Genomic DNA, 27,403 nt, shown 5'->3' with positions numbered 1-27,403 from the left:
TGACAAACATGTAATCATTGCTTTATGCATGTGATAGACATTTTTTTTTTACTAAAATGATGGTATGTTTCTGCTACGTATCCCATTTCGCCTTTACGCGTGAATTAAGATCTAGTTTCTAAGACAGATCTGCAATGGTGCTGCCGGAGTCGTAAAAGGAAATTTGAGAAATTTGCCGCAACTAATTTTGAGCAGTCTTGTTAAATACGCCTACCATTTAGTTTACTATAAATGCGGTCTATTTCATTGGTATTTTCGCTGTGCAGCCACCTTATCATTAAACCAAAAAATTTCTCATTGTTTTAAGAGGCTTTCATCATTTGGGACATCATTTGTGCTTAGTCAATAAATTTTCTTAGTGCTGGGTCCACTACTAAAATTGAGTTTCCATACGTTGTCATACCTTCTCATGTCTTACCACTACTACTACTCCATTTTCTGTTTTTTTTTTTGAGTTTTTGCAGCGTCAAATACCTCTTTTCCCGAAATCTCTGCTCTATAGATGATTATTCAAGCCTGTATTTGAAGCATCTTTGAACACTACCCAACCGTTTTTTTTTTCGGTTGTGACACTTCCTACTGCTGATTAAACTTGCCATCTGAGAGCTGTTACAAGTTCCTTTTTAGTGCTAGTGTGGCTCATTAACGCCAGCTTTGCGCCCACCAATTCAAACTTAGGCCAAACTAAAGAACCTTGTTCTTGACATTAAGGGGATTAATTTTTTTACCCACCAGTTACTTCATACTAATGTGCCGACGAGGAGTAATTGTTTCGTACATACGTGAAATCATATACTTTATTATTTCGTCTCTTGCTGTCATGTGGATTTAATGCATCAATCCATTCCCATTCTTCTAGGTATTAATGGTATGGCCACTTGTGTGACCGCTAATTGGTTTATTGACTCTCAAATAACATTATGTGTATTATTATGCTTGTACAATTCTTGACTGCTTAACTTATTTGTTTTGCCAAACTTTACCTGTAATGCACAAAGCGAAAAGCACACACCCATTCAAATTTCAATTCTCAAAACTTAATATTGTGGCCGATTCAGTAACAATCTGGTTCTCCAAAAATCTCGGCTATCAGAAATTGAACGCAGTAATGAGTGACAAACTCGTATTCTGCCTCATTTAAACGACCATGATCGCGGTCACCATCAGCATACAACTCCATCGCGTAATCGCATTAACACTTCTCCCTTTAGCTGTGAACACAACTGGTGAGGTTCCCTTCGCTCTTTCCTCAACTGCCACCGAAGGTACTAACTGAGTGTTATCGACATTGACTTTGACTCTACATACGATTTTTTAAATTCATAGTGCCTTAAATAAATTATTTCCTTCAAATTGTGCGTCGTGTGAAGTTTCATATACAAGTTTTCCTCCTAACCGCCTCAAATAAATAACTAAAATCGAGCCAATTGCCGTGCCAACTTAATGCGAGAAGGGCTGCTGTGTATTACCTTAATCCTAACTGCTTGAAGTTTTGCCTCCTAATTATCCTTGTTTAGGCGTCCATAGCACCAAAACTGAGGAAATCGCTCAAACAAATGTTCTTCTCTTTGTTGTTTACGGAGGTAAGTTCTCTCTCTTTTGCATTATAAAGATAGTCTTTCGTGAAGCATCCTATGTACTAAGCCATCCAGCATCACATTAACCCTTCTTTTCAGCATAAAGACGGATTTTATACATTCTATTAAGTCAAACTTGTTGAGTTTCTTAAGTTAGAGGATTTTATATCTTAAAAGTAATTTATTAGACGTAAAAGGGGGCTTTTACTCGTATTTTTTGCCTCTAAGACATCGATAGTCTGTTTTGAAATTTTTAAAGATTGTAGTAGTTTTAACTGACATCAACTTTCATCGTCTTAAAACGGCTCAATTTTTGTGCTTGACCTAAACCTTAAAACGTGGCAGATTGCTCATTTTATCATTTTTTAAAAGGTTGTTTACAAGAGAAGTCTGCTGATGAGTCTAGCAAATACTCTGACTTTGCTACATTCAAGTCTCTGGTGGAATCAACGTTGAAGAATTTCTTCCCTGATTTGCAGTTACGAGTAATTATGCAACTGGTTTTGTGTCCCTCTATGGCTGCGGATATGCTGCGGTCACTAAATGCGTGCGTGATTTTCTCTATTTCCTTCCTTTACTGACTGTCACGCAATAATTAGCGTTCGAATTTGCTTTCGTTTTGCTTGCAGTATCGCACGTGAGGCCTGACCGTCTCTAACTGCCGTCAACGAAACAGTCACTTAGCTATCAGTCTGAATGCCCATTTTTTGTGCACTTTTAGAGCTAGGATTGGGACGGATTTTTCCTTACTCGGAGTTGTGTAGTTGCTTGAAAAGAAATATTTACCATGATTCAGTGCTTATTCTTACAGACAAGTCCAGCAGAGAGGTCTTAGATAAAATATAGATCCTTTGAAGCTATTGATGCGGAGTTTTCCTTAAAACGGTAACCTTTTTACAAAAGAATTCATCGTTTTATTTTTCGGCCCCTATTTTAGGCTCGACCCAGCTATGCTTGAACCGAGTATCTCGGATGCAAAGAAAGGGACAATGCGAAGCATTACTTCATTAGGAAATATTCCACTTCTTCTAACAACATCATCTCACTATCCTAACGTAAGAATTTTAGCAATTTTTTTCATCATCACTCAGTAATCACTCAATTTTAGGCGCTGACACCGCTTTAGCAGATTGGCGACTACTTGCTGTTTTTATTGGATTCATACCTACCTTTCAAATGCGTGTTGCTTTTTTTTCAAAGTTCTGTTTTGTTTTGGCCTTGCTTTTGATTTTGAAAGCATTTTCAGATGCCGCTTTAATCTGGATAGCAGTGCTTTCGTCGATGTTAGTGAAGACAAGTGTCTACTATCAATGCTATCACTTTTTTTCTATCACAGGACGTCCATCGACTGGCTCAACAGTTGAATGAGAGATACGTTGAGTTTCGGAACTCTATCGATGGAATTCACTTCAGTGGCAACGTGTTTGTGGTCGCAGATAGTATTGGATCCATAATGACCTACGATCTTCTGGTTTCTTGTTGCCCTGACTTTAAACACGTACGTTCCAAGTTTTAAAACGAGTTTTAAGACCAAAATTATCACCCAAAGGTGTCATTTTCTTTTTAAAATTGGATTTGTTTGTTTTGCAGCTAAATTCGATTTTCATACTTTGATTTATAAACGTACGCTAATCCATTAAAACTTCTTTCATTTAAACTGCGAAATTGGATCCAAGACTTGCTTATTGTTTCAGCAAGAAAGATGGACTATTTTCAGCTTTTTCCATAAATAATTTTAAAGTGTGTATGTGGAAGCTAAGGGGCAAAAGCCTACTTGTTTCGTCAAGGCCAAAATTTTGCTATGGTGCATTACTCTTAAAAGTATACCGAATTGCTATTTCCTACAAAAACAGTTGTCTTCAGGATGAAAAGTGTCCTAGAAACCTCAAACTCGCTCAATTTGACACGCTCTTTTACAGATCTACTAAAATAGTATTAAAACTATCCAAGATGTTGCGCAAACTTTGCCAGAGGACAGACAGTAATACCGTGTGGTAAAAGAGGGCGGATGCTCAATGAGACGAGACGAGTTATGTGTTAACAAACACAACAAAACCGCTTGTTTCTAAAGACTGAGATTTTATAACTTTTGAACTTCTTGAGGTAGTGAGGAGGAAGGAACTGTTTGACGTAAATTACCCAAACTGTGTTGGGTCTTAGCTGTTAGATTGACTTGTTTGGAAAAATGTACATTTGTCGCCAGACAAGGATGAATGAGAGCATTTGGCCCATTTAAGAAAGTGTATGAATTCACTGAGTTAAAACATATTTGACACGTTTTTTCTTTCTTTTAATGTTCAGCTTATTCTTGTGACGTAACTGCACTTCAAGTCACCCGATAATATTGTACCATCCAGTATCATCCACTCGGTTTCAAAGTGCACCAGAATAGCTGTCAAGAAATGAATTTGTACCATAAAAACTTGGGACTTCTTTTTTAGAAGCTGATGAGTTTCTTTTTTAGTGGATGGATAAACCAATTAAAGTGTGGGTTGCTGCAACCTGTAGTTCAATTAACCACCTTCTGCAACCAGACACGCGAGAATGGGCCTTAAATCATAGTCTGTGGTTAAGTTGTTCATAGTTTGACAATTAAGAAAGGCTCATTTACAGACACCGTGTTCATTTTATGCATTAACTATCCAAACGTTTCCCCTGAACTAGCCTCTTATCCTTTTTGTGTGCTTTTGATTGAACACCTAAGGTTTTAATTTAACGCACGATTATCCGTTTACATCAGCAGACAGTGTTACTTATAATTATTTTTCCACCATCCCCATTTTTAAAAGCTTGGAATGTGTGGCATTTGTAGATGACTCCAGCATAATCAAGAAAGTGGATTGCGAGCGCCGGATTAAAAAAAGCCGAGGATGAAAGCTGGATTTTGTCTGCTCAAATGGAAGAATTCATCATTTTGGGTAAAGAGTTCATCAGCTTAGGCAGCTAAGAACCTTAAAAGGATAGTAGTGTGGAAGGAGTATTACACTGTTTTAGTATTGCACGGCTTCCAGTTTGTACCCGGTAGAAGATGGTCACAAGTACAATGATAGCAAATCCTATAAAATCATGATCGAGCTAAATAGTGTCGGTATGCCCTAAGGTGATAATTTGAATCAATTTGATCTTAATCGACAAAACTTGGCTTAAGTGATTAATTACGTGGGCGTTTCAGGAGGCGATTTACTTCCCTTCTGAGGTGTTTTCAATGTGGTTGACAGAAATAATTGGTATGCTTTCGCGTATCAGCCCTCAGTTACTGTTGGTGTTATACTATAAATGGCAATAGAAATGTTGCTTTTGGGTAATGGTGTGCATATTTAATTATAACACCATATATGTGCATGTGGCTTGCAAATTGGAAAAAGACATGATGTACATGAGTGGTCTGAAGTTTTTAGTATTACGCGATAAAAGTATTAAGTGCGAACTTTTGCGCATGTATGATATTGTTATTGTTGCTGCTGTAGCCGCTATCACGGCCCGTTCCTTCAGATTTGTCACAGCTCTTGAATTAATCGGCCAACCCGTTTTTCTCACACAAAGGTCTATTTGATCTCGTTTGGATATACTACGGCCTTAAATGGTTCATTCTTCTGCGCAGTCTAGTGCCATTACCTCCCATCCTAATGGCAGCGTTCATATTGCCACCTTTTAATTTATTTGGACTAAACGACAATCCAAAAGCATCTTGTAATCGTATTCATCATTTTCTGGTCACGTTTTCCGGTAAGCGGAAGATTACGCCATTTTGATAAGGAAGCATTCACAACTAGTTTTTGTCGTCCATATACTATCACCACCTTTGATCTTTGTTTTATGAAATGGTGAGACTGCGGAAAATTACCCGTCGACCACTCCCGTTCTACCATCGTGATAACATTTCAGCTCTCAAGTTGATGCCTGATGAAGAAAGATGTTAAAATGTCTCTGTTCAGCTCAATTTTGCTGACATCGTCAGTGAACATGGTTTGAGCACAATATTTAGACCTCTTTAACTCGTTGACCTTGCTTTTTTTCCGTTTTACCGACTGTAATGCATCTTTTTTGTTTGTAACCGCAGGATGACATTTTTACAAATTTGGACAGCCTCCAACAGGACATTCATGACGCCCCCTCTCTCCTCTTTGACGTGAGTGAAACGTGTTTCTTCACAGTCAACACACTCGTCTAATCTTACCGCATATGCTTTAGGTACAAGACGTTTTCCTTCTGGGTTCGCCTTTGGGTCTCTTGCTCTCTCTTCGTCGACGATTAGGGCTGAGTTCCGGTAGCCACATCAGATATTACGGTACATCGGCTTTATCTTTCAAACCATTTCTCTTCGATCGTCACATTTAGCTTTTTGGGATACCATAAGGGGAAATTTTATTTATACTATTCCTTCATGCTCTTAAAAATATTATTCTTCACTTTCGGTTGACTGTGTTTGTAAGTTCGCACGAGAGTCTTCGTCCATATATGTTACGTACTTGCTCAGAGCATAACAGATTTAACCATCCAATCGGGTGACAAATCCTATCTTAGACACTGCATAATCTAGTATTTTTTCCTTTTAAAAGGTGGTAGAGATTACACAGGCTTAAAATATTCACATTTCGGTCGTACTCTAACTGACTGTTGAATAAGTTCCGGTCCTGTCAGCTGAATGGCGTGAAATCATTTAAAAACGTGTGATGGGAATTGAGGTTTACTAACGGAATGACGAAGATATCGGTTTAATCTGGGGAGTGTTAGCCGCGAATGCTGAAGAGTTTTTCACCCAATCCAATTAAATACGCCTAATTTTCGCTCCGTGTGGTCAACAATATCGCTAGATAAAAGGACTTTTATAATCGTCTGTGCTTTCCTTATCGGGTGGGATTCGAAGGGTTGGGGACTAGTGGTACTAACTTTTGCTACATTGTATCGCATTCACAGCATCGTTTGAAATTTCCTTTCCGTTGCTAAAGTCCCAGCGGCACATACTTTGTTCAACACACTGAAAGGCCTTCCGAAGTTTGAATGATGTATTGTAAAATGTTTGAAGCCGTAGTACAAGGCAGCCCAAAACACTAAAATGCATCCAAATAGTAACAAAATATTGCGGTATTTTATTGGAAAAGACCATGGAAATGCTTTTGAATAGCAAAAACCAATCGTGAGTAGTCAACACGCAATTCATCCATACACGAAGGCTCCGTTTGCCTGTCAAAAATTTGTGACGCACCAGATTTTGTCACTAGTCGATCAACATTACCGATGCCAAAGTAGTTTATGCATAAACACACCAGCAACTGCTAAATTATCGTCAAAATTTACAACAGTCTGAAAAAAACAAAAACGCATACGTACAGAAAGGACGTATGGGTATTAGAGAAAGTGGCAATGGATTTATACACGGTGTTTGTTTTCTTCGTTCAGCCGACGGTTCCATCCCACTTCGACCGGCCTGCGAACAGGTCTTCAACATTTTCAATTTGGCGGACCCCTTTGCCTATCGACTGGAGCCCCTCTTGGACGCCTCCTTTAAAAGCATCCCCGTCGTCCACCTGCCCACCGCCTCTAACTGTTCTGACCAGTGGCAGCGCCTGCGGGAGCACCTCTTCTCGGTTGTGACCGTCAACGGCTATCCTACAGACCACCAAGACGCTCCTCATTACCACCCTTCATCTTCCTCTCTCTCCTCCGATAGAGCCGATGAACGGATTCTGGGTAGATTTCGGGTTTGTACTATGAGGAGAGCGCAAACTGTTGCCTCACAGGTCTAGCTAAATGTTGTCCAAATTGTAGGTTTTACTTTCTACAAATCTCTTGTATCATAGCATTTCATTGATCAATAGCTCATTCTGTAAAGCTTCAATTGTTTTTGCTTTATCAAGCTGTGTACCTTGCACTAGCTACGTGATTATGCAAATCCGAGTCGAAAAATGTAATTACGTGATCGTAAAACAACGAAATTGTTTGCTACGACCGCTAGGCATCGGTTTTTTAATGCAATTGCTACTTTGTTATCTTTGGGTAGCCTCATCAAAATCGTTTGACCAAGCAACTTATGTCATTCTTATAAAAAAGTTTTATAGCAAGGGCTTTTACCCTATTCGGCAAGATCACCTACGCAAGGAAGGGGATGAAAATGTTTTCGTTTTGCCGTGAATCCTTGAAATAGATAAATTTGGTTCGGTGAGGTTGCAAACTTTATTTGGCTAATACATGTTCGGCGAGAATTTCTCTAAATCAGTGGCTTATTTATCTAATTTTTATGTATTTCTTCTATCCTAAAAATTTGTGGAGTGTGTCGCGGCGTTCAGGTCACAATTAATTGATGTCGTCTTCATTAGGTCACATCTGATACGGTGGAGCATTATGGTATTTAATATCTTGTTAACTTTGATTATTGACTTACCTGAGATTGAAACTATCATGAATTCACTTTTTATATAAAAATCACAGGTTTACAAGTCTGTTGGGCTCTCCAAGCGTGGTGTTTTCTGCCCTTGAGTAGCATTGAAAATTTATCAAATGACAATTTTAGTTGATTATCCGACGGCTTTCCAACAAATTCCCCAAATTTTACTAACTCAAGAGGTAAAGTCGTAGTGGTTTAAGGCCATCTTATCGTTTTCATAACGCGGTAGGCTTGCTGCCCTGCTGCCTTCCATCGCGTGATCAGCCTATTTTTCACCACATTTTCATCCGCGGAGGTGTTTTCCACCTACTTGTCCATATGCTACGCGCTAATCGAGTGACAATCTGCTTGCTCGCATCCGTTATTTCATGTTCGTATGTGTTTTGGAACAAGGTGGCTGGTGGGGATCGCAACGTTTGGACATGGGCTTGTGCTGTACCGAAGATGTCCAAAACATCCTCGCACGCGCTCTTCCTCCTCTCGTTCATTCGAGCTATTGGGAGTCCAAGGATACCAGCTGCTTCATTGTGTGGCAGGCGAGTTGATTTTTCGTGTGTTTATTCCTTTTTTACTAGGCGCTAAGTTAAACCATTTTCTACTAACAGTTGCTGCCAATACAATCGCCGCTAAACACCTATTTGATCTTTCCCATTGGTGATTTGAACAATTCTAAGCAAATCCTCGTGGTGATGAGAAGAGCATAAATAGTAATCGTTTAACGTAAAGGTTTATTTGCAAAAGCAGAAATAACCACTCTTATCATGGTACAAAATGTAAATTTTCTGTGGATCTGGAAGATCGTCTATTTAGTCATTGGAAGTCCTTGTTAAGATCAGAAAAATGCCATTTAGAGGTGTTGCTTTGAGGGAGAAAAATTAGCATTGAATCAGCTTGTCCATTTAATTTTATTAACGAAGGGGACCGCTAAACCAGGTATAATGCTCGTACTCAGTTTCTTATCCTTTTTGACACAATCTGTGCAAGGGTCACAGAAACGTGGAGGATTTTTGCATATACTTGGAAAATTATAAACTGAATATTCATGCAATGGATTAGGAATACTATTCTTGATTAACCTTTAAATTAGACTAACCAATCATTTTAGCACGAAAAGAGACCGATATGGCATTTTATTATCTTAATTATTTCTCTTGAAATCTAAATCCATAAATTACAATGAGTAAGCGTTCATATGCTTAGTTTTGCCATGTCCCCTCCCATCCATGCGTTCAGCTCTTATGAACTTTCATCTTGGTGCAACCTAGCTAGCCGAGCGGCTTCGGGGTGGAGCCTCGTGCTTGGGCGAGCCCAGTGGGCACATTGCGGAGGGCAACCTTGGCAACACCCTCGTCTCCCACTTCAAAAGCCACTCCTCCTCACTCCGCACCTACAGCTCCTCGCCCTCAATGAACTCTAATCCCACTGCTGCTGGCAACGAGGCCGGTGGTCTGGGTCGGCAATTCCGCAGTTCCATCTCTAATCGGCTGCGATTCAAGTCGAAACCGACCGAACGGATTAAAGTGTGTTTTTCGCCGAAAATTTTTTGCGGCATTGTGAATGTCATGAAGGCAAACTATGGCATCCGAGCACTCCTCACAGACGTGTCGAAGAGGTTGATTTGTATGTCTTCTCCGTGGTGGTGCTGTGTAGATGGAGACCATGTTATCAGTATAGAGAGGCCATGGAAATATGCAGAGATCTCGGTGAAGTAGGTTGTAGTTACTTTGTGGCAACTGGGCCGGTAAAACTAGCTAATTGCGCTCCATAATAATGTCCAACTTACGACCATTCTAAATGTTCCTTCGTCACAGCTCACGTTCGATATCGTTTGTGACCAGACTGGTAGATTTTTGTCTGTTAACGGGACTGCCTTTTCAGAAGCATAGTTGGTAGAGGTCTCACAGCTCCACAGTTATTTTGAAAGAAGACTCAAGCACACATAGACTCAAAAAGTGGATTCACTTGCTTTGATGATCCAGTCTCTGTCAAACATCTTCGAGCTGTGCATCGAGGCTTCTGTCAGTAACATGTTGCCTGTATCCGTTCGCCATAATGCACCATAACTCTATTTGAATCTTTTACTCATTGTATTATGTAGTGTGCGCCATAGAAATGCCTACTGCTAATAACACATTTAGCAGTAATGTGTATCATGATATGGGCTGCAGTGAACCAGGGAGATTGTCAAATATTGCTACCAGTGTGGTACGTGTTCTCAAAGCGATTCCGTTAACCTGAATTATAGGGACGAACTTATAGTTATTTGAGAATTTACTGTCGTTCTAGGCATTTTTGTGTGAACATCTGTAACTATGCCCAGTGAAGAGAACGCCTGATCCATTATGGTATATTTATCCGCAATTGGAGTGTTATATCAAAAAAGTTTTTCAGTTTTCAGGCCTCTGTCACCCTCAATTATTGCATGCTAATTTCTCCCAAAAAACGATTGACTTGTCATTGCTTGGTTGTGTGCCTCGTTAATTCTGCACAAGGTACGGCACCGAGCAGATTGGATTTGTACAGAATTTAAAACATGTTTACCCGATCGAATGGTTGGGGCCTTCTTTACAAATGACAAATCCTGTTTTCCGGTTTCATTTCTAGTCCGCATCAAGAAAATTGCTCCTATGAACAAGTCCGTTTCATTGTGAGCACTCTATTATAAAGGCTCCCTTCTAGGCTTTCCCATTTCACTAACCTTATTGAACTTAATTTTACAAAGTTTACCGGATTGGACGTAAGCTTTTGCCTAAGAAACATGACTACTCCTATCTAACCTCGTTGTGTAAGTAATGGCCAATCAAAGTGACCTTCGGGTGCGATGGATCTCATCAATCCCATTGTGCCATGCCTCCGTCACACTGAATGGCTTTCATCTATACAAGTCGGACTTGGGCTGTTTTCGTAATTCCCCATTTCTCATAGGCATGCAGATATTGAATAGTCTTTCAACTCTTCTAATAAACTGTAAATGTGTATAATGGTTGCAAGACTTGAAGTGTATTGCAGATTCTAGTATCTTGTGTAAAATCATGTTAGAAAAATAATGTTATTTAGCCCTCTGACCTTGTATGTGGCACTGTTGGACTTGAACGTTTTAAGGAACACCAACTTTACACTGAGGTTTCCAGCAAAATCAGAATAGCTATTGAGCTGGTACTGTCAGTGAAGCACAATTGGACCTCGCTAAAATATTGCCATTCTCATTAGTACATTGGCTTTTTTGAGATGGATGCGCTATACCACAAAATGATGTAAGGCAATCTCCTGAGTAATGTTGACAAAGTTCCTACTGACGCCCTTATCACAGCAATAATGCACCTTCCTATTTGCAAAATTACACTGAGAGACAATGACGTTGGCGAGATTCATTCTATCTAGTCAGCTGGCCTCTGCTCTGATGTAGCAAGTGTCATTCATGGTGCAATCTCTGCCATCTTTTTCTTTTGGATGAAGAGGTCCATTTCGACGTACTGGGTGTACTTTTCCTACTTATGGGGGAAAAGGATGTTGTTTTTTTGTAAAATTGCTTCCGCACATTATTTCCCCTTACTACCGCTTAATTACAAATTTGTTTATTTATGGATGAGCTTTTAGTAGCTATGGATGCGAAAATGGAATATTTCTCTTGCCTTTTTCCACCGGCTATCCATTTTAGGTGGTGTTGCATTCAACGATAAGACTGTAATCCTTTACATCTCGCTTATCACTTCTTGATCCAGGGTTTTGCAACTTCCCTTTTTGCTACTGTTTAATGTGTTCAATTGTAGCAGTCCAAACAAGCCCCTTTTTACCCTGCAAGTATTTCAAATCCTTTCATTATCATAAGGTGGTTTCGATTGGTTGTGCTGAGTTTTTTACTGTTCTTTAGGCCTCCTGCCTTCCGTACTCAATGGTAAGTTTCTCGACTGCGCAACCTATCGTTTTTTTCGAAGCAGTGTTGTATTGTGTGTTTAATGCTTGCTTGTTGTCAGGTTCGGGGTATGCCTATCTGTACGCTTAACTCTGCAAAATAAACTCCTACATCTATTGTGTTTTGATGCTCTGGTTATTTTATTTTTCTGGACACGGCTCCTCCTTATGCTCATATTTGAACAGATATTTACCGTTGATACAGCAGCACTCCTTTTCACCTAAAATTTTGGGACGTTCAAAGGTTTTCTATGGTATGGTTACATCAGCATCGAAGATTGGGCTTTAATAAGCCAATTTTGTCGTTTTCATGTTTTCAAAGCGATTTCCTCTAAGTGGCGTACATGCCTATTAGAAAATTGGTTAAAACCATCAGTTGTTGAACTAATATTTGAACTTTAGATGTGCCTTTCTTTTGAAAGACGGTCTACTACTTCGCTGTTTGACTTCAAGACTTCCGTGCGTACCACCTTAACCAACAACAATGTAGCTTTCACGCATCGGTGTTTATTACTTTTGGATCTCACAGTTTTCTGCTTCATGGGAATAAGTCGAATCCACGGTGGAATTTAATCCGTCTCGCACCGTTTCAGTCTCAAATTAATCGGTGTGCCTATTTTTCGCCTTTTAGGTTTTATATTTTAGTTTGACTGGGAAAGAGCCTACCAACTCACATACTTAGATTGGTTTTGAGTTAATAAGTCGGGTAATTGTTTTATCTTACCGTAAATGTACCTATGTTGACGCTGTTTTCGAACACCTCATTTCCTAAACACACTATGGACGATGCTTTTTTTTGATGAGACTCTAAGATTCTTTTTTGTTATTGAGTTAATCGAGCATTTGCCTTGGTCATATTCAGATGGAAGACAAAGCTCTGTTTCTTGTATATTTAATGCCTTACTACCCAAACTGGTGAAATTTTGTCGTCCATATTGACTATCTGCGTAATCTTGCGGTAAATTGCGCGGTTTGAGGAGTTCTTTCTCAGTGACACAGTATCTCACTGCTTCGTTAAATTTAAACTGCAACTCCGAATTGCCTAAAGAGTCAGCGCAAAACTGTTTTAACTTTATGCTCCTCGAACAGTAAGCATACCGCAGCGCTTCCTTTTTATGAGTTTTGCCATTTGTAGCACCGCAATTATTTGTATTTCCTGTCTGCTATCATCAATGTTTGTGTGTTCCTCGTATGATTTAACCAGTCTCTCAATTAACCCGCTTCTGCCTTCATTTGCCTCATTACAGACAAATAATCCCAATCATCGGGCTAACGATGCCATTGTTCTAGAGGGCCAACCACAGGTCATTAATGCCCGATTCACCTTTGGCACTCTCGACCTCTCCTCGATGGCGAACGAAGAGGTGAGCCGTCTTTTGCCTACATCTTTCGGAGGCGTTTAGTTCTCGGGAAGCCATTTCAGGAGATGAGATCTGGTAGAGCTTATTGTGCCGCTGACGAATTGCATCTAATTGTTTACCCCGATTTTCGATTGAATCCATTGGCACAGCATCGCTTTTTTTTGAATGCGATTGATAAATTTGTTCTCTCAATTGATCAGCATGTTGTAACCTCAGTAAGCTGATAGAACCACCTTTATATTAAACACGATCGGCACCTCCGATTTGGGAGTACTCACTTACCGGCATCTCAAAAGCGGCGCCTTTTACGCAGGAGACAGAAAAAAATTAAAAAATTACCCAAAATAATAAACCTGGGTCCCTCTTTTTCATTCTAGAAAAATAAATCGTCTAACTTGAGTCCGTGTGCTTCTTTTCTAGAGCTGTTAAAGTCCTGTTTTGGATGGGTTATTCTACTTCAATTGTATTCTTTATTCCCTTTTAGGTAAATGCGTATTAACTTTAGCCAACATCGTGTCCGGAAGCAGTGTTGAGGGGATGTAGACTGATCCTTTACAAATGGGAATAAATAAAATCAATTCTTCACATCCCTCTTACTTTTATTAAATTTGTTTGTTTTTTGGCTAACCCCAGTAATGGCAGCACCTTAAAGAATTGCAGTATCGAAAGTAATGTTGATTGACTGAACCTCTCATGAACGGAGTCAGCCTCAAATGGAACCGGTGACTTCAGCGCGTTTATTTTTTTGGAATGACAAGTCGAGCAACTACTTAAATAAACAAACTTTTGACTGACTACAATTCAAGAAAAGTAGTGACATCACTGATGAAGGTGTTAATTTTTCCTTACAGGTGGAAATCTTCTACCGTTTACAACCGATGATCGATGCGAAGGGGGTGGGGTGGGAGCGTCTAGGCAGCCAGATTACCGACTCCAACGGCCGCCTCACATTTCAGCTATCTGAGGCCTCTCGACTGCCGGTGGGTCTGCATCGCATCCAACTCGTCCCCGTCATCGGCGAGCCCAACGAACAGGCAGTAGAACTTACTCTCGCCATCGTTCCGCCCAACTGCAATGTCGTCATTTGTAGCATCGATGGCTCCTTTGCTGCCAGTCTCTCTCTCATGGGGAAGGTGTGCTTTTTATTAACACTTGTTTTAATACGCACCTACCTGCATACGAATTAAACGGAAAAGTAGATTTGAGATCAAGTCAATGCACTGCAGAATGCATTGGCTTCACCTATTTCTCCAGTTATGATTCTATTTTACACACTTATTAGTTTGGACCAATTGGTGAAGGTAATTAAAAGGCAAGATCGCAATTTCACTGTTCAGTGTACTGTATTGGGTTCACTTTTGCAATTCCATTTGCACCGTTAGAACATGTAGATTCATTTACGAATGCTCAAATTTCATGTTACTTTACTTATTGTTTACATGACTGTGGTAATGTCGTATCATATTTGGTGTGTAATGCGAGTGACAGTCGTGTATTTTTACCCTTTAATTGGTCTGTTCTAAACACTGACTGCTAAACGCCTCTTGACGTTAATCCAGGAACTTCATACGCTCTTGACTTTATTTTGAAATCAACTTGAAATATTTTCTTTAGTATGTTTGCATGGCGTACAGCAAAAATATTTTTCTCTGCAGTGTTATCGTCAAATGGTATGTTCATGTCATTTGTCTTCTCCCCCTTTCACTCTTATCTTCGATTTCACCTTTTCCTCACGTATGTCGTTTGACGACAGCTTCCTTTCTAATTTGAAGTTTCTGCTTTAACTGAAGCAACACATGCGATCGTTTGAACCTGCACCTTCATTCGCCTCAGTTGACTTTACCCCACGAGGACTGAAATGCGAGTGTTTTTACAGCCTGTAAATTCACCATGTATCATGCAAAATACATGCGGTACACAGTTTCAAAGCTGCAGAATCCCACGTTCCATCCTCGAATTTGCACACTTTGATTGATTCGCCAAGGTCCACTGCCACATGCTAGGATAAAAGCAAATGCCTTTTGAATGCATAATTGAAGGAGCTATTTCGCACTGCATTGCACTGCCCATCTGCATGGGTGTTGGAATTTGTGTAGAATATTTTATGAATATTTGTGTTCGAATCTTTAAACAAACAACAAAGTGAATGGTTGTTTACTGTCACACCCTCAGTGGAATCTCATACAATAAGCACAGTCATACAGTGATTTGGTTAGAATTCGACTGTTTTTATAGTCGTTTTGGGAAAAAGCGGCACACTGATTTTTCATAGTACTACGATAATCAAGCAAATAACGTAAACCTACAATAATATCATGTTTAAATTCCTCGATTAAAATCTTTGAAAATTTAAAAGCGTTTGTTGGCAATCCCCTTTTAAAAGCGGGTCTTCGATGGAGAAATAATTGAAGCATAATCATTCAATGGTAGTCCTGTTGGAAGAATTATCTTAACTCTCGTCTTTCCTAATTCAGCGAAATAGGGGATATCCCAGAATGGAGTTAGCTTTGACCGTACTGATTAGACTGTCAACAACACGCATCACTCGACTGCTGATAAGACACTTTCAACTTATTGCTTTTACATAATAATACAAATAACGTGCTTTTTATTGGCAGGACTTCCCACTTTCCAGCTGATGGGATCTTCGACACAGGATTTGATGTGCGATGGATCTTGTGGATAATAGTAGGGGAGGGAAAAAAAATACGTTGGCTTGACTTAGATTTTAGAGGGGTACTTCCGGAGCACTTTTTAAAATCACGATGATGCTTACTTTGGTCTTATATTGAACCCTTCTCTCCGTGTTTACTCAGGATCCGAAAGTGCGACCGGGCAGCGTGGACATAATGCGCCACTGGTACGCGCTGGGCTACCTCCTCATCTACATTTCGGCGCGACCGGACATGCAGCACCGCCAGGTCGCCTCGTGGCTCGCCCAGCACAATTTTCCGCCAGGCCTCACTTTCTTTCTGGACGGCATCTTCACCGACCCTCTGCGGCAAAAGGCTCTCCTCCTCAAGTCCCTTGTTGAACAGGTGTGTTTCCCTCTCCTACTCTCTGCTCCTCTCCCTCCTCTCTCTCACTGGGAGTCATTTACGCTCATATTTACACTAGTTGCTCACTTTGATGCACTTTCATGAGTCACGATGGATACTTGAGGACACACTGGGCATGATATAGCATCGTTACCTTTGCTTTCATTTGGGATTTTGTTCCAAAACACGATTTGATTGATGTACTGGTCATCTAAACACAGTACTGTCGTGAAAGCTATGAACAAATCGGAAAAAAATACTGTTACCCAGACAGAAGTTGTTGAATTTGAATGAGAATAGCCATTGGAAATACATTATTGCTAGAGCTTGGTGGTATTCAGATCTAGGGAGATATTTTCTTTATAGTGGAACAATAATTTGCAATCCGAAGGAGTAGAATTTCTCGCATACTTCAAAAATCCGCTCCACGATAATATTTCCCTTGACTGTGCTATGACTGAAAGTGCTTAAAAGTGGTTTATTATTGAGTTTGGAGTATTTTATCTAATAAAATCCCTTTTTTTATATGGTGGTGCCAGGGTGAGGGATTTGGCCCACAACAGGACCTCGTATAGCTGAAGTAACACCCGAATACTATATTGGTTGATACGTTTTTCAGCAACATCCGAGTGTATAGTTCATATCCCACTGCCTTGAATAAATTTTATTGCCTTCATTTCCACACCATCACCTTTCACTGAATTAGAATACTCTTGGGAAATAAGATGCGCCACTTAGGCGATCACCACGTACTTTTCTTTAAGACTCGCAACGGATACCCTCCTTACCACTTCATATTTACACTAATTTAAAAAATGATTCACTCGTAGTCACGAATATTTGGGCTTTCATCCGCCATGACTTTGCTAAATTCAATTCATCAAAATTCTTGGCTGGTTCATTTACTGATTTTACCAAAAACTGCGGCTTAATTATACAAATAGTATTGTTGTGCTTGAAACAGAACCAACTATCCGTGCACTGCGCCTACGGATCGGCTAAGGATGTGCCAATCTACCGGTCCTTAGGTCTTCAAGCGCACCAAATATTTGCGGTGGGAAAGCTCTCTCGTCGTCAGGCTCTGGAAGCAACCGTAAGTCGCCTTTTCCTTCTTAACGAAGATTCCAGCTTCATCCAAACGTTTTTAAATTATCATTGAACTCTACGTAATTGTGATTGCGGCATATTTATGATCAATTCTGCCGACATACCACAAAGGTCTGTAGGGTTTTTAGACTTTATGGGATATTTTGTAGTATTTACGTGGATGTTTACATTACCCAACTTCAGCTGGATGAACAAGTTTGTCCTTCGGAGCATAAGTGGGGAAACCATCCTTTGTGGAAAACCGATTAGGAATGCGCCATTATGGCAATTCACTCACATCACTTGCAACTTGATGCCTATTTTGTGGCGAACTTTCGATTGTGCATGTTCTACATTTGATGTGCTGTTACTGTTCAGCGTCTCACCTCAAAAGTCCCCCTTCTTATTTTTTACAGCAACTTAGTGCTATTTGCTAAATTGATCAACATGACTTACACCTCACACAAATACAATTAATGGCACTAACATCTTTGAGTATTTGCTTGTTAATATTCATGTTGGTTTTGCAGCATATTTCTAATAAGTTTTGTTGGTTTTGGTTTGTTCACAAATAGTCTAGTTCTTATTAATTTACAGCCAATCCGAGAGGGTTATGCATTGCACTTCAAGGCGCTAATGAACCAGCAGCATCTCTCGACCCCGGCCACTGGGCCACTGAGTGCGGCGGTGCTGCGAAATGCGGCTGAATTTCTTTACTCCTCTGCCGCGTCGTCTGAACCGTCCGCTGTCATCTTTGATCTACCGGGAACGGGGAATGACGTTATACCCGTGTCCGTGCCCTCGTCCCCTCCATTACACCGCCGGTAGGCGATTGTGACAACGGCTTCAACGACGGCAGCACTAATTTATTCTCTCTTCCTCTTCCCTGTGATGTACCATGTCTGACTTCAATATGCCTCCTTTTATCTTCACTTAAAATACATGGTATATATACTCATATATTCCTCAATCTTTGTAATGTCACGCTTGTGACATCCTCCTTTTTGCCTTCCCCTCTTCGAGCCTCTCCGTTACCTCATTCTGTGTTCGTTTCCGCCCCATTCTGCGTGCATGTGTATGTTGCACCGTTCTCAATGCCTCTATTTCAGTAACTAGCGTGAGATTCCAGTTCCTCTTCTGTTGACCTTATTCTGCTCGACCTGTCGTTGAGAGGGTTTTTCCTTCATTGGTGAGGGGTGGGTTTCTGTCCTGTGGTTGGTTATTTTCATTTTGAGGGTTCTCTCTTTCACAGGGACTTTTGAGTTGTAGGCCGGTTCATAATTTGTCTGGTTTTTATGGTGTGTGGTTAGTGCACATCCAGTGACGGATAGTACTAAGTGGTGGTTTTGGTTTCGAGGCCAAGGTGCTGAGCTTTGACCCCTTTCCAGTTCGTAAGCAGTAGAATATTCGGATTAGGCTGCCACGATTCTGAGGGCAAATATGGTGTTTGCTCATAAAGTTTAAAGAATTAAGGCCTTTTTCATCGTCACTAGAATAAAGTTAAAACAATGCAGTGACTGCAATACAAGCACTTTAGTTTGTTATATAAATTTTGTAATTTTCCATGATGTTTTAAGTCTTATAGGTTAGGGCGCCAAATGGAGTAGGCCAATACGAGAAGCGTGGTTACTTGGTCATGGCTGATCCGACAAGTCTCGAAGCTGATGCTGATGACTTTATTAAACGAGCGCAACACTTCGAAAATGCGAAAGATTTCGATCTGGCAGTATTCTACTATGCTGAGGCAGTTCAGGCATGGTTGAATGCGAGAAATGCGGGTTCTACAAATCCTGATATTTTGACGCTTGCGCGTTCGTACACGAAACACGCTGAGGAATTGGTTGAGAAGAGAGGTATTTTCATGTCACTGTAATGGCCTTTTTAGATGCAGCGGGGTCGGCTGTGAAAGTCCCGCAGCAAAATGTACAGATTCCATTTATTTATATAACTACTTAGATGGAAGTTGAGCGGGCGAAATGCCTCCTCAATGAGGCACTGGAAGCAGATGAACAGGATAATACCGTAGACGCTCTCAATCTGTACAGTCAAGCTATCGAAGTACTCTTGAAAGTGGTATGTGATTTTAGCACTTAAAATTGTTCAGCGTAATGAAACGAACGATCGAGCTTTTCGTGAAAAAGTTGAACGATTAGCCAGACAAGCGCTAGAGAGGTAGATGTTATGAAAAGTTGCAACTTAAACTTTTTTGTAGGGCTGAGGCACTGAAGAGCGCTGTTAAGTCACCTCCACTGTCCAAAGCATCGTGTGCACGAACATCAAGCCACCGATGTATGTTCTGGTTTTGTGTTGTGTAGACCTGCCTAGTGTACACGATTTTCTCAACATATCTGTGGTTATAATGTTGATGAAATCAGATCTATCTACTTTCTGGTTGGTGCATATTTTGTACATATTCCTCATTTGTTTCTATGCTTCCTTCTTTTTGAATTGCAGAATTGAATTTATACTACGTTGATTGGTGTTCACATTTATTTTGCAGCTCGCAGTGGAGAAGGAGGGAATTATACAAGGAATGAGCTTCGCGTTTTGCGGAAAACGTCTACAATCAACGGCCGAGAGTATTTGCCTTTTCTTGACGTAGTCGACAGTCATGAGCGGTTCGCCTTTGCTCAACCGTTTATGTAAGACAAGCATATCTTTTTATTTATGATTAGTCTTGTGTAATGATAGGTTGTGTACATAGTTTTATTTATTCGAGATCCTCACATTGCTGTATGTATCTTTATCATTGGTTCAATAATCGGATTTAACCAGTCCATAAAATCAGTGAAAAATTTTATTTTGTGATTTTTATTTTAGGGATCAGCATGGGCTGATTGCTTTGTCTTCTAAACAGCGGTCTAGCTTCGTTAAGTGGGTGCGGCCGAGTGATTTTTTGAACGACCCGACAATGATTATCACAGTTTCCTGTTTTCCGATTCGTCAAACCTGTGTAACTGATTGTTCTTTTGTGGCCTCGATGGCTGTCGCTGCTCAGTATGAACGCAGGTTTAAAAAGCGTCTCATAACCAAGTACGTATTGTGCACTTATTACCCCCAATATCTTCTTCTGCCCTACCTTTATTACTTACTATGAAATATTCGTGCTTCAAAAGTCAGAAACATGTAATTTTAATTATGCTGTCGCCCTCTCAAACTCTCTTGATAAGTCATTTGTTTCGATCCGTTTTAAATGGTTTGTTTTCGACGCTTTATCTACATTTAAGTTAGTCTGCACATTAATTATCGTCCCAATCCATTTTCGTTCAATTGCAGCATTATTTACCCACAAAAAAAGAATGGTGAGCCCGTCTACAATCCATGTGGGAAGTACATGGTAAAATTGCACTTGAATGGTGTTCCTCGGAAAGTAAGTTCTTCGTATCGTCTAGCTCAGGGGTGCTATTTTTGGTTTGACAGCTCATTGGTGTCTCCGTTGCTTTTTGTGGTCGCACTTTTTATTGTTCGTAAATTTGTGAGGTTTATTGAATAACCCTCTTAAGTGCTGAACACGTTGGGTGGCATGCACTTGGGCTTTCTACTGACACCCTATTTTTTATGCAATTTAGATAATTATTGACGATCGGTTACCCATGGGCTACCACGACGAGCTGTTGTGCTCCTTTTCGACCAACAAAAATGAACTCTGGGTCTCCCTCCTCGAGAAAGCCTATATGAAGGTTATGGGCGGTTACGACTTCCCCGGTTCAAATTCGGTTGGTTTTATAACCGAAACCGCAAGGAATTTGCCTTTTATTGGCTTAATTTGTATTCTCTTTTGAAGGTGGTAACTAGTAGCTAAAATTAGGATAATCAACTACTTGAAGGCACGCTACGACACTTGATTAGCGTTGTCAGTAAAGTCACTTTTTCATACTGGCATTGGTGCTGTAGATTTAGCATTCATTTAAATTATTAAATGCCTCACATGTGAAATTTTTTTCTTAAGGTTACATCGGTTTGGTTATTGTATGTTAGGATTGTAGCATTTCGATAAAAAAAACTAAATATAAAAATAACATTCCTCAGAATATCGACTTGCACGCATTGACGGGCTGGATTCCAGAGCGCATCTCGATAAAGTCGAGCGGCACTAACGAATTCGATGCAGACCGCGAGTTTCGGCGTTTGGAGAAGCGATTTCACCGAGGCCATTGTCTGGTTACTGTAGCGACAGGACTGCTCACTCCGGAAGTCGAACAGCGCAGTGGTTTGGTTCCCACTCATGCCTATGCTCTCCTGGACATGCGGCAAGTCGATGTAAGTGTGAATACTACCTTGCTGTCTTCACACACGCACATTTTAATGACGCCAAAAATTCACCATCCGCCGTAGCATCGCTTGATAACATTGCATTGCGGAACCCATTAATTCGTACTTTTTGCGCTATCAACACTTTCCGATTCTGCTACTGCGAGTGATGGATTTGGCTCCGTACTACGAAATTTTAAGCCCAATGGGTATCATTGACCCAGAAAATTTACTTCAATTTTAATCTGTTCCATTTCAAAATTTGAGCATGGATATTGATTGAGGATAGAGGTGATATCCTTGTGCTTGTCTTGGTTGTGTCGCAACTTATGTAAGGATTGTCGTCTTCAAGCTTTAGAACATATACTGGGTGATTGTTTCATTATAGGAGGGAATATTGACATTAGTTTTTTAGGTTGCGATTTCACGTGGAATATCTTTGTATGGTGAGTTCTTACTCATGACGCGTTTAATATCCTCTGAGGCCTTGCCAGCTCTATTTTCCATGTGCTTCAATCAATCGTTGTGTTGCTTGTTTTGTTGGTAAGAGTGTGCTGCATCTCGTGTCACCGCCAGTTTTGGTGTAAACCAAAAGTACTTACTTGGCGCATTGAAATACGATTGCCATCCCTCTTTGGAAGTTGTTTTTTTGGTTGCTGAGCGTGTGGACCGCTCTGGAAATTGTTTGCCTCACATTTCTATGATTATTGTGCAATTTCTTGCTATCAGAATCCCACTTTTCAGGTTATGTCATTTTTCTTCCATACTGGTGAACGTTGCCGTATAATAAATGATTCTTTATAAAAAGTTTCTCACCTACTTTATATGTAATATGCACTAAAAAAGCGTTTTTGAAATTGTCGGATTATTCAGCGTAGAGAGGTGTATTTTGATCCAATCAAATTGACCTCTTAGCAAACAAGACTCCTGCTTCTCAAGAATCCATGGAGTCGAACACGCTGGAAAGGCAACTTTTCTGATCTGGACACCGAACACTGGACGCCCGAGATGCAAAGAAAGCTTGATTACGATCTGAATAGCGCTCGCTATGTAGACAATGGTGTATTTTGGATCGATTACAAATCGCTCCTTTACTTCTTTGACGTCTTTTATATCAACTGGAACCCCGAACTATTCCCTTACACCACCTGCGTTCATAGGTAGAGCTATTTTTTTTACCATTTCCAATATACATTTTTCTTGCTCAATTAGAAGAATCGTGGTATTTGGTTAATTTTTTATTTTGACATGCACCAATGTTAACAATTGAAGCAATATTTGTACCTCTGAGCTAAGATGCGATATTTAGTGGACGTTCAAAATGTTCTCAAAGTTCTTGAGGTAAAAGTGCTACGAAAAAATTTAATTATGGCATGAAGGTGGTAGAAGTAATTTTTGGAGCTTTCTTTAATTGTCAACAGTACATATAAGAGCTCGGTTACGCAGCTATTATCTACTATCTACAGGGTTTCCTGTGCCTTTTGCATTCATAGTGAGTGGTCCGCCTCTGAGGGACCGAGGAAAGACGTTTACTCATTTGCGAATAATCCACAGTATACTTTGGAGGTTCAGGCCAAGTCCCAAGCTCCCGTTTGGGTTCTCCTCACTCGCCACATTACTAACAAGGTAGCTGTTTTTTTCTTTTAATCACAAATGTCATAATTCGATAAAGTGTTATTTTGTGATTCCCCAGTGCCTACCCTCTTTGTATTTTCATCAGTGAGCATATCTTCACAAAACAATTTACTTTGAAATTACCTCCCCTTTAGGGAGTCACTCAACCCAGTGAGTTGATAAGCGGATAGCTGCGTGTGCGCGTCTGCCCATGTGTATGTTAGGCTTTTTCTTGCCTGTAGAATGACTTTGCGCACAACAACGAGTTTATTGGGCTAGTGGTATACAAGGACATTCAGAGCCGGAAGGTCTACCACCCTAACGACCCAGTGCCACTGAAGGACAGCGTACGCATCAACTCACCGCACTGCCTCATTCAACTAGTGCAGGAGCCGGGTAACGTTACCTACACCCTCGTGGTCTCCCAGTACGAGAAGAACGTTACCATCCAGTATACTCTCCGTGCCTACTCTACTGCTCCCATGCGATTCAGTCCCATCATTGATCCTTACACTGTTACCAAAACGGTAGGCTTTTTCCCCCTTCATGCGCATGTTTCTGTCAATCCATCTGTCTGTGCGTGAAATAGGCATCAGTTCTGGCCTGCTCCGATTTAAATTGTCGTCACTAGGACTATTATACCCCTCTCCTGTACTGCCGACTATATCGGTGTTTTTGTTGCATATACGTGCCTGTCGTACATGATTCTTTCTGCTAAGGTCATTCACATTTGCCTTTCACTCTTGTGGTGCTATTTTAAGCTCTTGAGTCATGATTAGAATGACAGCCGGTGTAACTGTGTGGATGCTAGTGGGTTCTTTTGTTGCTGTGCATTTGTGTGGCGGTGAGCGTTTCTGTCTGCGCCTGGGGTTAGCAACCCTTCGTCTGTAGTGACACTCATTAAAGGTGCCACTGTCACCACCTTCTAGACGTGTTAAAACGTGCTGTTAGGGATATAGGAAAAGGCTTGATAATGGAAGATGATTGAATTGACTTTACTTTTTTCAGGGTAATTCGCTTCAGCTCCAATCACTTCAATATTGAAACATCTTTTATCGTGTTACCTGATATCGTCTAATTAAAAGGAGCAGTTGAAGAAATAGAAAGTCACGAGATTTTATGTCAAGTAAACTTCGTGTCCTTTTAAATAGGTTTGTAGGAATGCCTTAATTGAAAGGTGTTGGGAAAGGCCCATCAAAGTTAAACGCATGCAAGATTATCTTTTTGCTGATTTTTTTAATTTTGTGCAACCTCAGGTATTTGTGTTTGAATTAAAATTTGCTTTGAAGTTGCATAATTCTTTACTACAGTGATGTCAATAAGATGTAATGATTATAATGACTGAAAACTGCTACCGTATTCACGTGTGGTCGAAATGAACCATTCTCAAATCTTTATGCCCTATTACTAACTTGTGCAGCTGATGGGACTTTTTCTGATCTTCAGACTTACCTGGCATGACAAAACGATCTTTATCTCGATTATCACATATGCGGTTAGTTGTACTTACTTGAGTCCAATACGAAATTCATAAAAATCGCTTTTACTAACCGATTCCGAGGATTGAGTTGATAGATCCTGTTAACCATTCGCAGTTCGAAATGCTATCGCAGGAAGTTCGGAATCGATACTCCACACATTTTTGCGTAGTAAAACACTGTTGGGAGTGCGGGAGGGCTAATTTTCGATCTTGGATCAAGCTAGCGAGTCATCCAACTATAGTAGTCTTTTCATTTGAAAGCAAGAACCAAAAGTGACTTTTCGAATGGTTACTTCTAGAAAAGCTAAAGTTGAAAAAAGGTTCAAGCTAGGTATGTCGAAATTTGAACTTGTTGCACGAAATTGACATATCGTTACCTGAAGACATGTTTGAGTTTTATGAAAAAGTTATCTGCGTTGTGCACACGTGAGATTCAGATTGGAATAACTTTTCTATGCAGATTTTTCATTTGTAGACAGCCATACCGCTATGGTTTTTTTCTGATGAAGGTGCATGAATCTATAGCTCATTCCTCTGCTTTGAGCAACACTGTGCTCCTAAATTGTATCCGTCAACTGATTTTCTGGAATATTTACGGCAGATGAAGGATATTGTTTCGCTAGACGATCACACCACTTCCATGATTATGCTATTAAAATTGACTCGGTGCCTCTGCCATGTAGATGAACGGAGAGTGGAAGGGCGAGACAGCAGCGGGATGTCAGAACTACGCCAATTTCCACAATAATCCCACTTTTGAGTTGGTGTGGCCGAATAACGAGGCGGATAACCAGGTATTGGTGGAGGTGCGCGGCCCGCGCGACTTTGCCATCGGGTTCACATGGGACGTCGTGAGCCTTACTAACTCTTCGCCCCTCAACACTGCGCGCTCCCTCTCCACCGGCAACTATCGGTGCGTTTCCCTTCCCCTACCCTCTGCATCACGCTTCTCCCACTCCCTATTTGCCTTACGATAGAAACTGTCTTGTTAAATGAAGTTATTTATATACTTGTTTTTAGTCGAGGCTACACCATGCTGGAAATGGCGGGACTGTCGGGAGGACGGTATAAAGTAACAGTGGCGACCTTCGAACCGCTCCAAGAGGGTCCCTTCATCCTCTCGGTGAAGAGCACTCGCCCACTGACACTCTCTCGGCTTCAGTAAAACGTGCGCGAGCACGTGCACTCGCATGACGCTGTATGCATGTGCGTGGGCGAAAGTGCTGTGCTTTCATTTTCCTCCTCCTAGTGCTGTGTTGCCTGGACCCGATGAATAGGCTCTCACCTGAGTTCCTTTTTTAATGCTTTTTATTACCGCTGAAGCTAACTTATTATTTTTTGAACTGCTGCCTGCAATAACTTCTCGAAATGACTGCATTGTTATTGAATATTGATGCCCGGTTTGACAAATATTGAGAATCGCAGTGTTGGTGGTGCGTGGCCGTCTAATAACATTCATTAGATCAAGTTGGCGGGAACTAATGCAAATTAAGTATCTTGGATTCGTCGTTGATGTCACTACCTTTGTTCCCGATTAAAACGCGAAAAGTCTGACTACGGCGGTGGGTGGGTGGAGTTACGCACTAGATGCTTGGTGTTTCGGGTTTCCCTTGCGTGACGGCAATCCATACCAGCGTAAAAAAAATCCACCGGGAATGCGCAGGGAGCTGGAGGACTGTGCAGTGTTGGGAGGCGGTGCCACCAGGTTAGAGCACAACTATGGATGTGGACCTTACACAGCTGAATTTATGGTGAAACAGAGTATCAAATCATCCCTGGGCAGCATTCGGTGGCGCGTTCAGTCAATAATTTTTTGCCAGATGAAGAGTGTATTCCCGTAGCCTAGCTATATACGGGGATTTAGCCGGAACTATCAGCCTTGAAGAATCAAAAAGGGGCAAAGCTAATGCAAAATGAAAAGTCTAAGAATCAGAACAGCACTATCGTTTCTACTTTGATCTTCGGTTCGATTTCAAGGTCTTTCTCATTCTGAATTTATTGGTGATATCAGCAAGGTAGAAAAGCAGTGGTTTAGTTTCGAAATGTATTTTGATTCGAAAAAAGCACGAACTTTGGTATCACCTGTGGAAGGAGAACCCTTTAGAATGGTCAAGAATGCACTACTTCTTACGAAGCCTGGTGTGGTACGCTGGTTGTTTTGGTTCTGGCTTTAATAAAGAGGCAATTTGAGTGCTCTGCTATTGTCTGCTGGGAGGGCCAACCTCTGGACCATGCCAGTGGCTCTAGTTTCTACTGTATGTCGAATACATATTGTAGTACGATCCTCGTTTATCTTTTCCTGGCCTTCATACCCTTAGAACGGAGAGGATGATTGGAATAAGACATAGTTATTGGTTAGCATCAATGGGCATAGGTGCAAGTTAGGAGGATGGGGACACTGAGCTCTTCACTGGTTCGGAAAATGTTGATCACTCCTCAATCACGAGGCTCGAGTAGACTACCTGCTTCTTCTTTAAAAGGTAAATTTAATCAATATAAGTATTACATATTCTGTCCGAGTATTATTGTGTTCTTTCGTCTTTAGGGAAGACCCGGGCACTACATAGGTGACAACGGAAAGCTAACCCGATCTTAAAGCCCATTTATCCCGATTTGGTGATAAACCCTAGCTGTTCGGAAGAAGGGCGATTACCTCGAATGGGAGGATCGATGACGACTCATAACAAAAAGGACCGGAA

The 27,403-nt window shown here is 40.7% G+C and overlaps 1 protein-coding gene across 1 annotated transcript in view; it reads left to right on the top strand. All coding sequences in view use genetic code 11, as the record gives it.

Moving 5' to 3' along the window:
* EGR_00902 (Calpain-7) overlaps window positions 1–25,869 on the top strand; it is a gene marked incomplete at both ends in the record, with an annotated part of 34,806 nt that extends 8,937 nt beyond the window's left edge. Inside the window, 30 exons of the mRNA XM_024490151.1 lie at window positions 1,212–1,265; window positions 1,518–1,583; window positions 1,950–2,124; window positions 2,515–2,632; window positions 2,914–3,075; window positions 5,638–5,706; window positions 5,769–5,865; window positions 6,978–7,268; window positions 8,356–8,489; window positions 9,228–9,482; window positions 13,122–13,238; window positions 14,087–14,368; window positions 16,052–16,273; window positions 17,238–17,366; window positions 17,957–18,183; window positions 18,950–19,212; window positions 19,245–19,282; window positions 19,316–19,432; window positions 19,464–19,531; window positions 19,572–19,648; window positions 19,860–20,001; window positions 20,180–20,392; window positions 20,636–20,729; window positions 20,929–21,075; window positions 21,389–21,619; window positions 22,526–22,770; window positions 23,104–23,236; window positions 23,467–23,751; window positions 25,388–25,617; window positions 25,725–25,869. Of these exons, the coding sequence (XP_024355554.1) occupies window positions 1,212–1,265; window positions 1,518–1,583; window positions 1,950–2,124; window positions 2,515–2,632; window positions 2,914–3,075; window positions 5,638–5,706; window positions 5,769–5,865; window positions 6,978–7,268; window positions 8,356–8,489; window positions 9,228–9,482; window positions 13,122–13,238; window positions 14,087–14,368; window positions 16,052–16,273; window positions 17,238–17,366; window positions 17,957–18,183; window positions 18,950–19,212; window positions 19,245–19,282; window positions 19,316–19,432; window positions 19,464–19,531; window positions 19,572–19,648; window positions 19,860–20,001; window positions 20,180–20,392; window positions 20,636–20,729; window positions 20,929–21,075; window positions 21,389–21,619; window positions 22,526–22,770; window positions 23,104–23,236; window positions 23,467–23,751; window positions 25,388–25,617; window positions 25,725–25,869 (4,826 nt within the window). The remainder of the gene's footprint in view (window positions 1–1,211; window positions 1,266–1,517; window positions 1,584–1,949; window positions 2,125–2,514; window positions 2,633–2,913; window positions 3,076–5,637; window positions 5,707–5,768; window positions 5,866–6,977; window positions 7,269–8,355; window positions 8,490–9,227; window positions 9,483–13,121; window positions 13,239–14,086; window positions 14,369–16,051; window positions 16,274–17,237; window positions 17,367–17,956; window positions 18,184–18,949; window positions 19,213–19,244; window positions 19,283–19,315; window positions 19,433–19,463; window positions 19,532–19,571; window positions 19,649–19,859; window positions 20,002–20,179; window positions 20,393–20,635; window positions 20,730–20,928; window positions 21,076–21,388; window positions 21,620–22,525; window positions 22,771–23,103; window positions 23,237–23,466; window positions 23,752–25,387; window positions 25,618–25,724) is intronic.
* Window positions 25,870–27,403: the final 1,534 nt, after the last annotated feature.

The sequence above is a fragment of the Echinococcus granulosus genome (genome assembly GCF_000524195.1).
Source record: "Echinococcus granulosus chromosome Unknown EG_S00003, whole genome shotgun sequence".
NCBI classification, from domain to species: domain Eukaryota; kingdom Metazoa; phylum Platyhelminthes; class Cestoda; order Cyclophyllidea; family Taeniidae; genus Echinococcus; species Echinococcus granulosus.
This window is presented reverse-complemented; position numbering and strand designations above follow the sequence as displayed.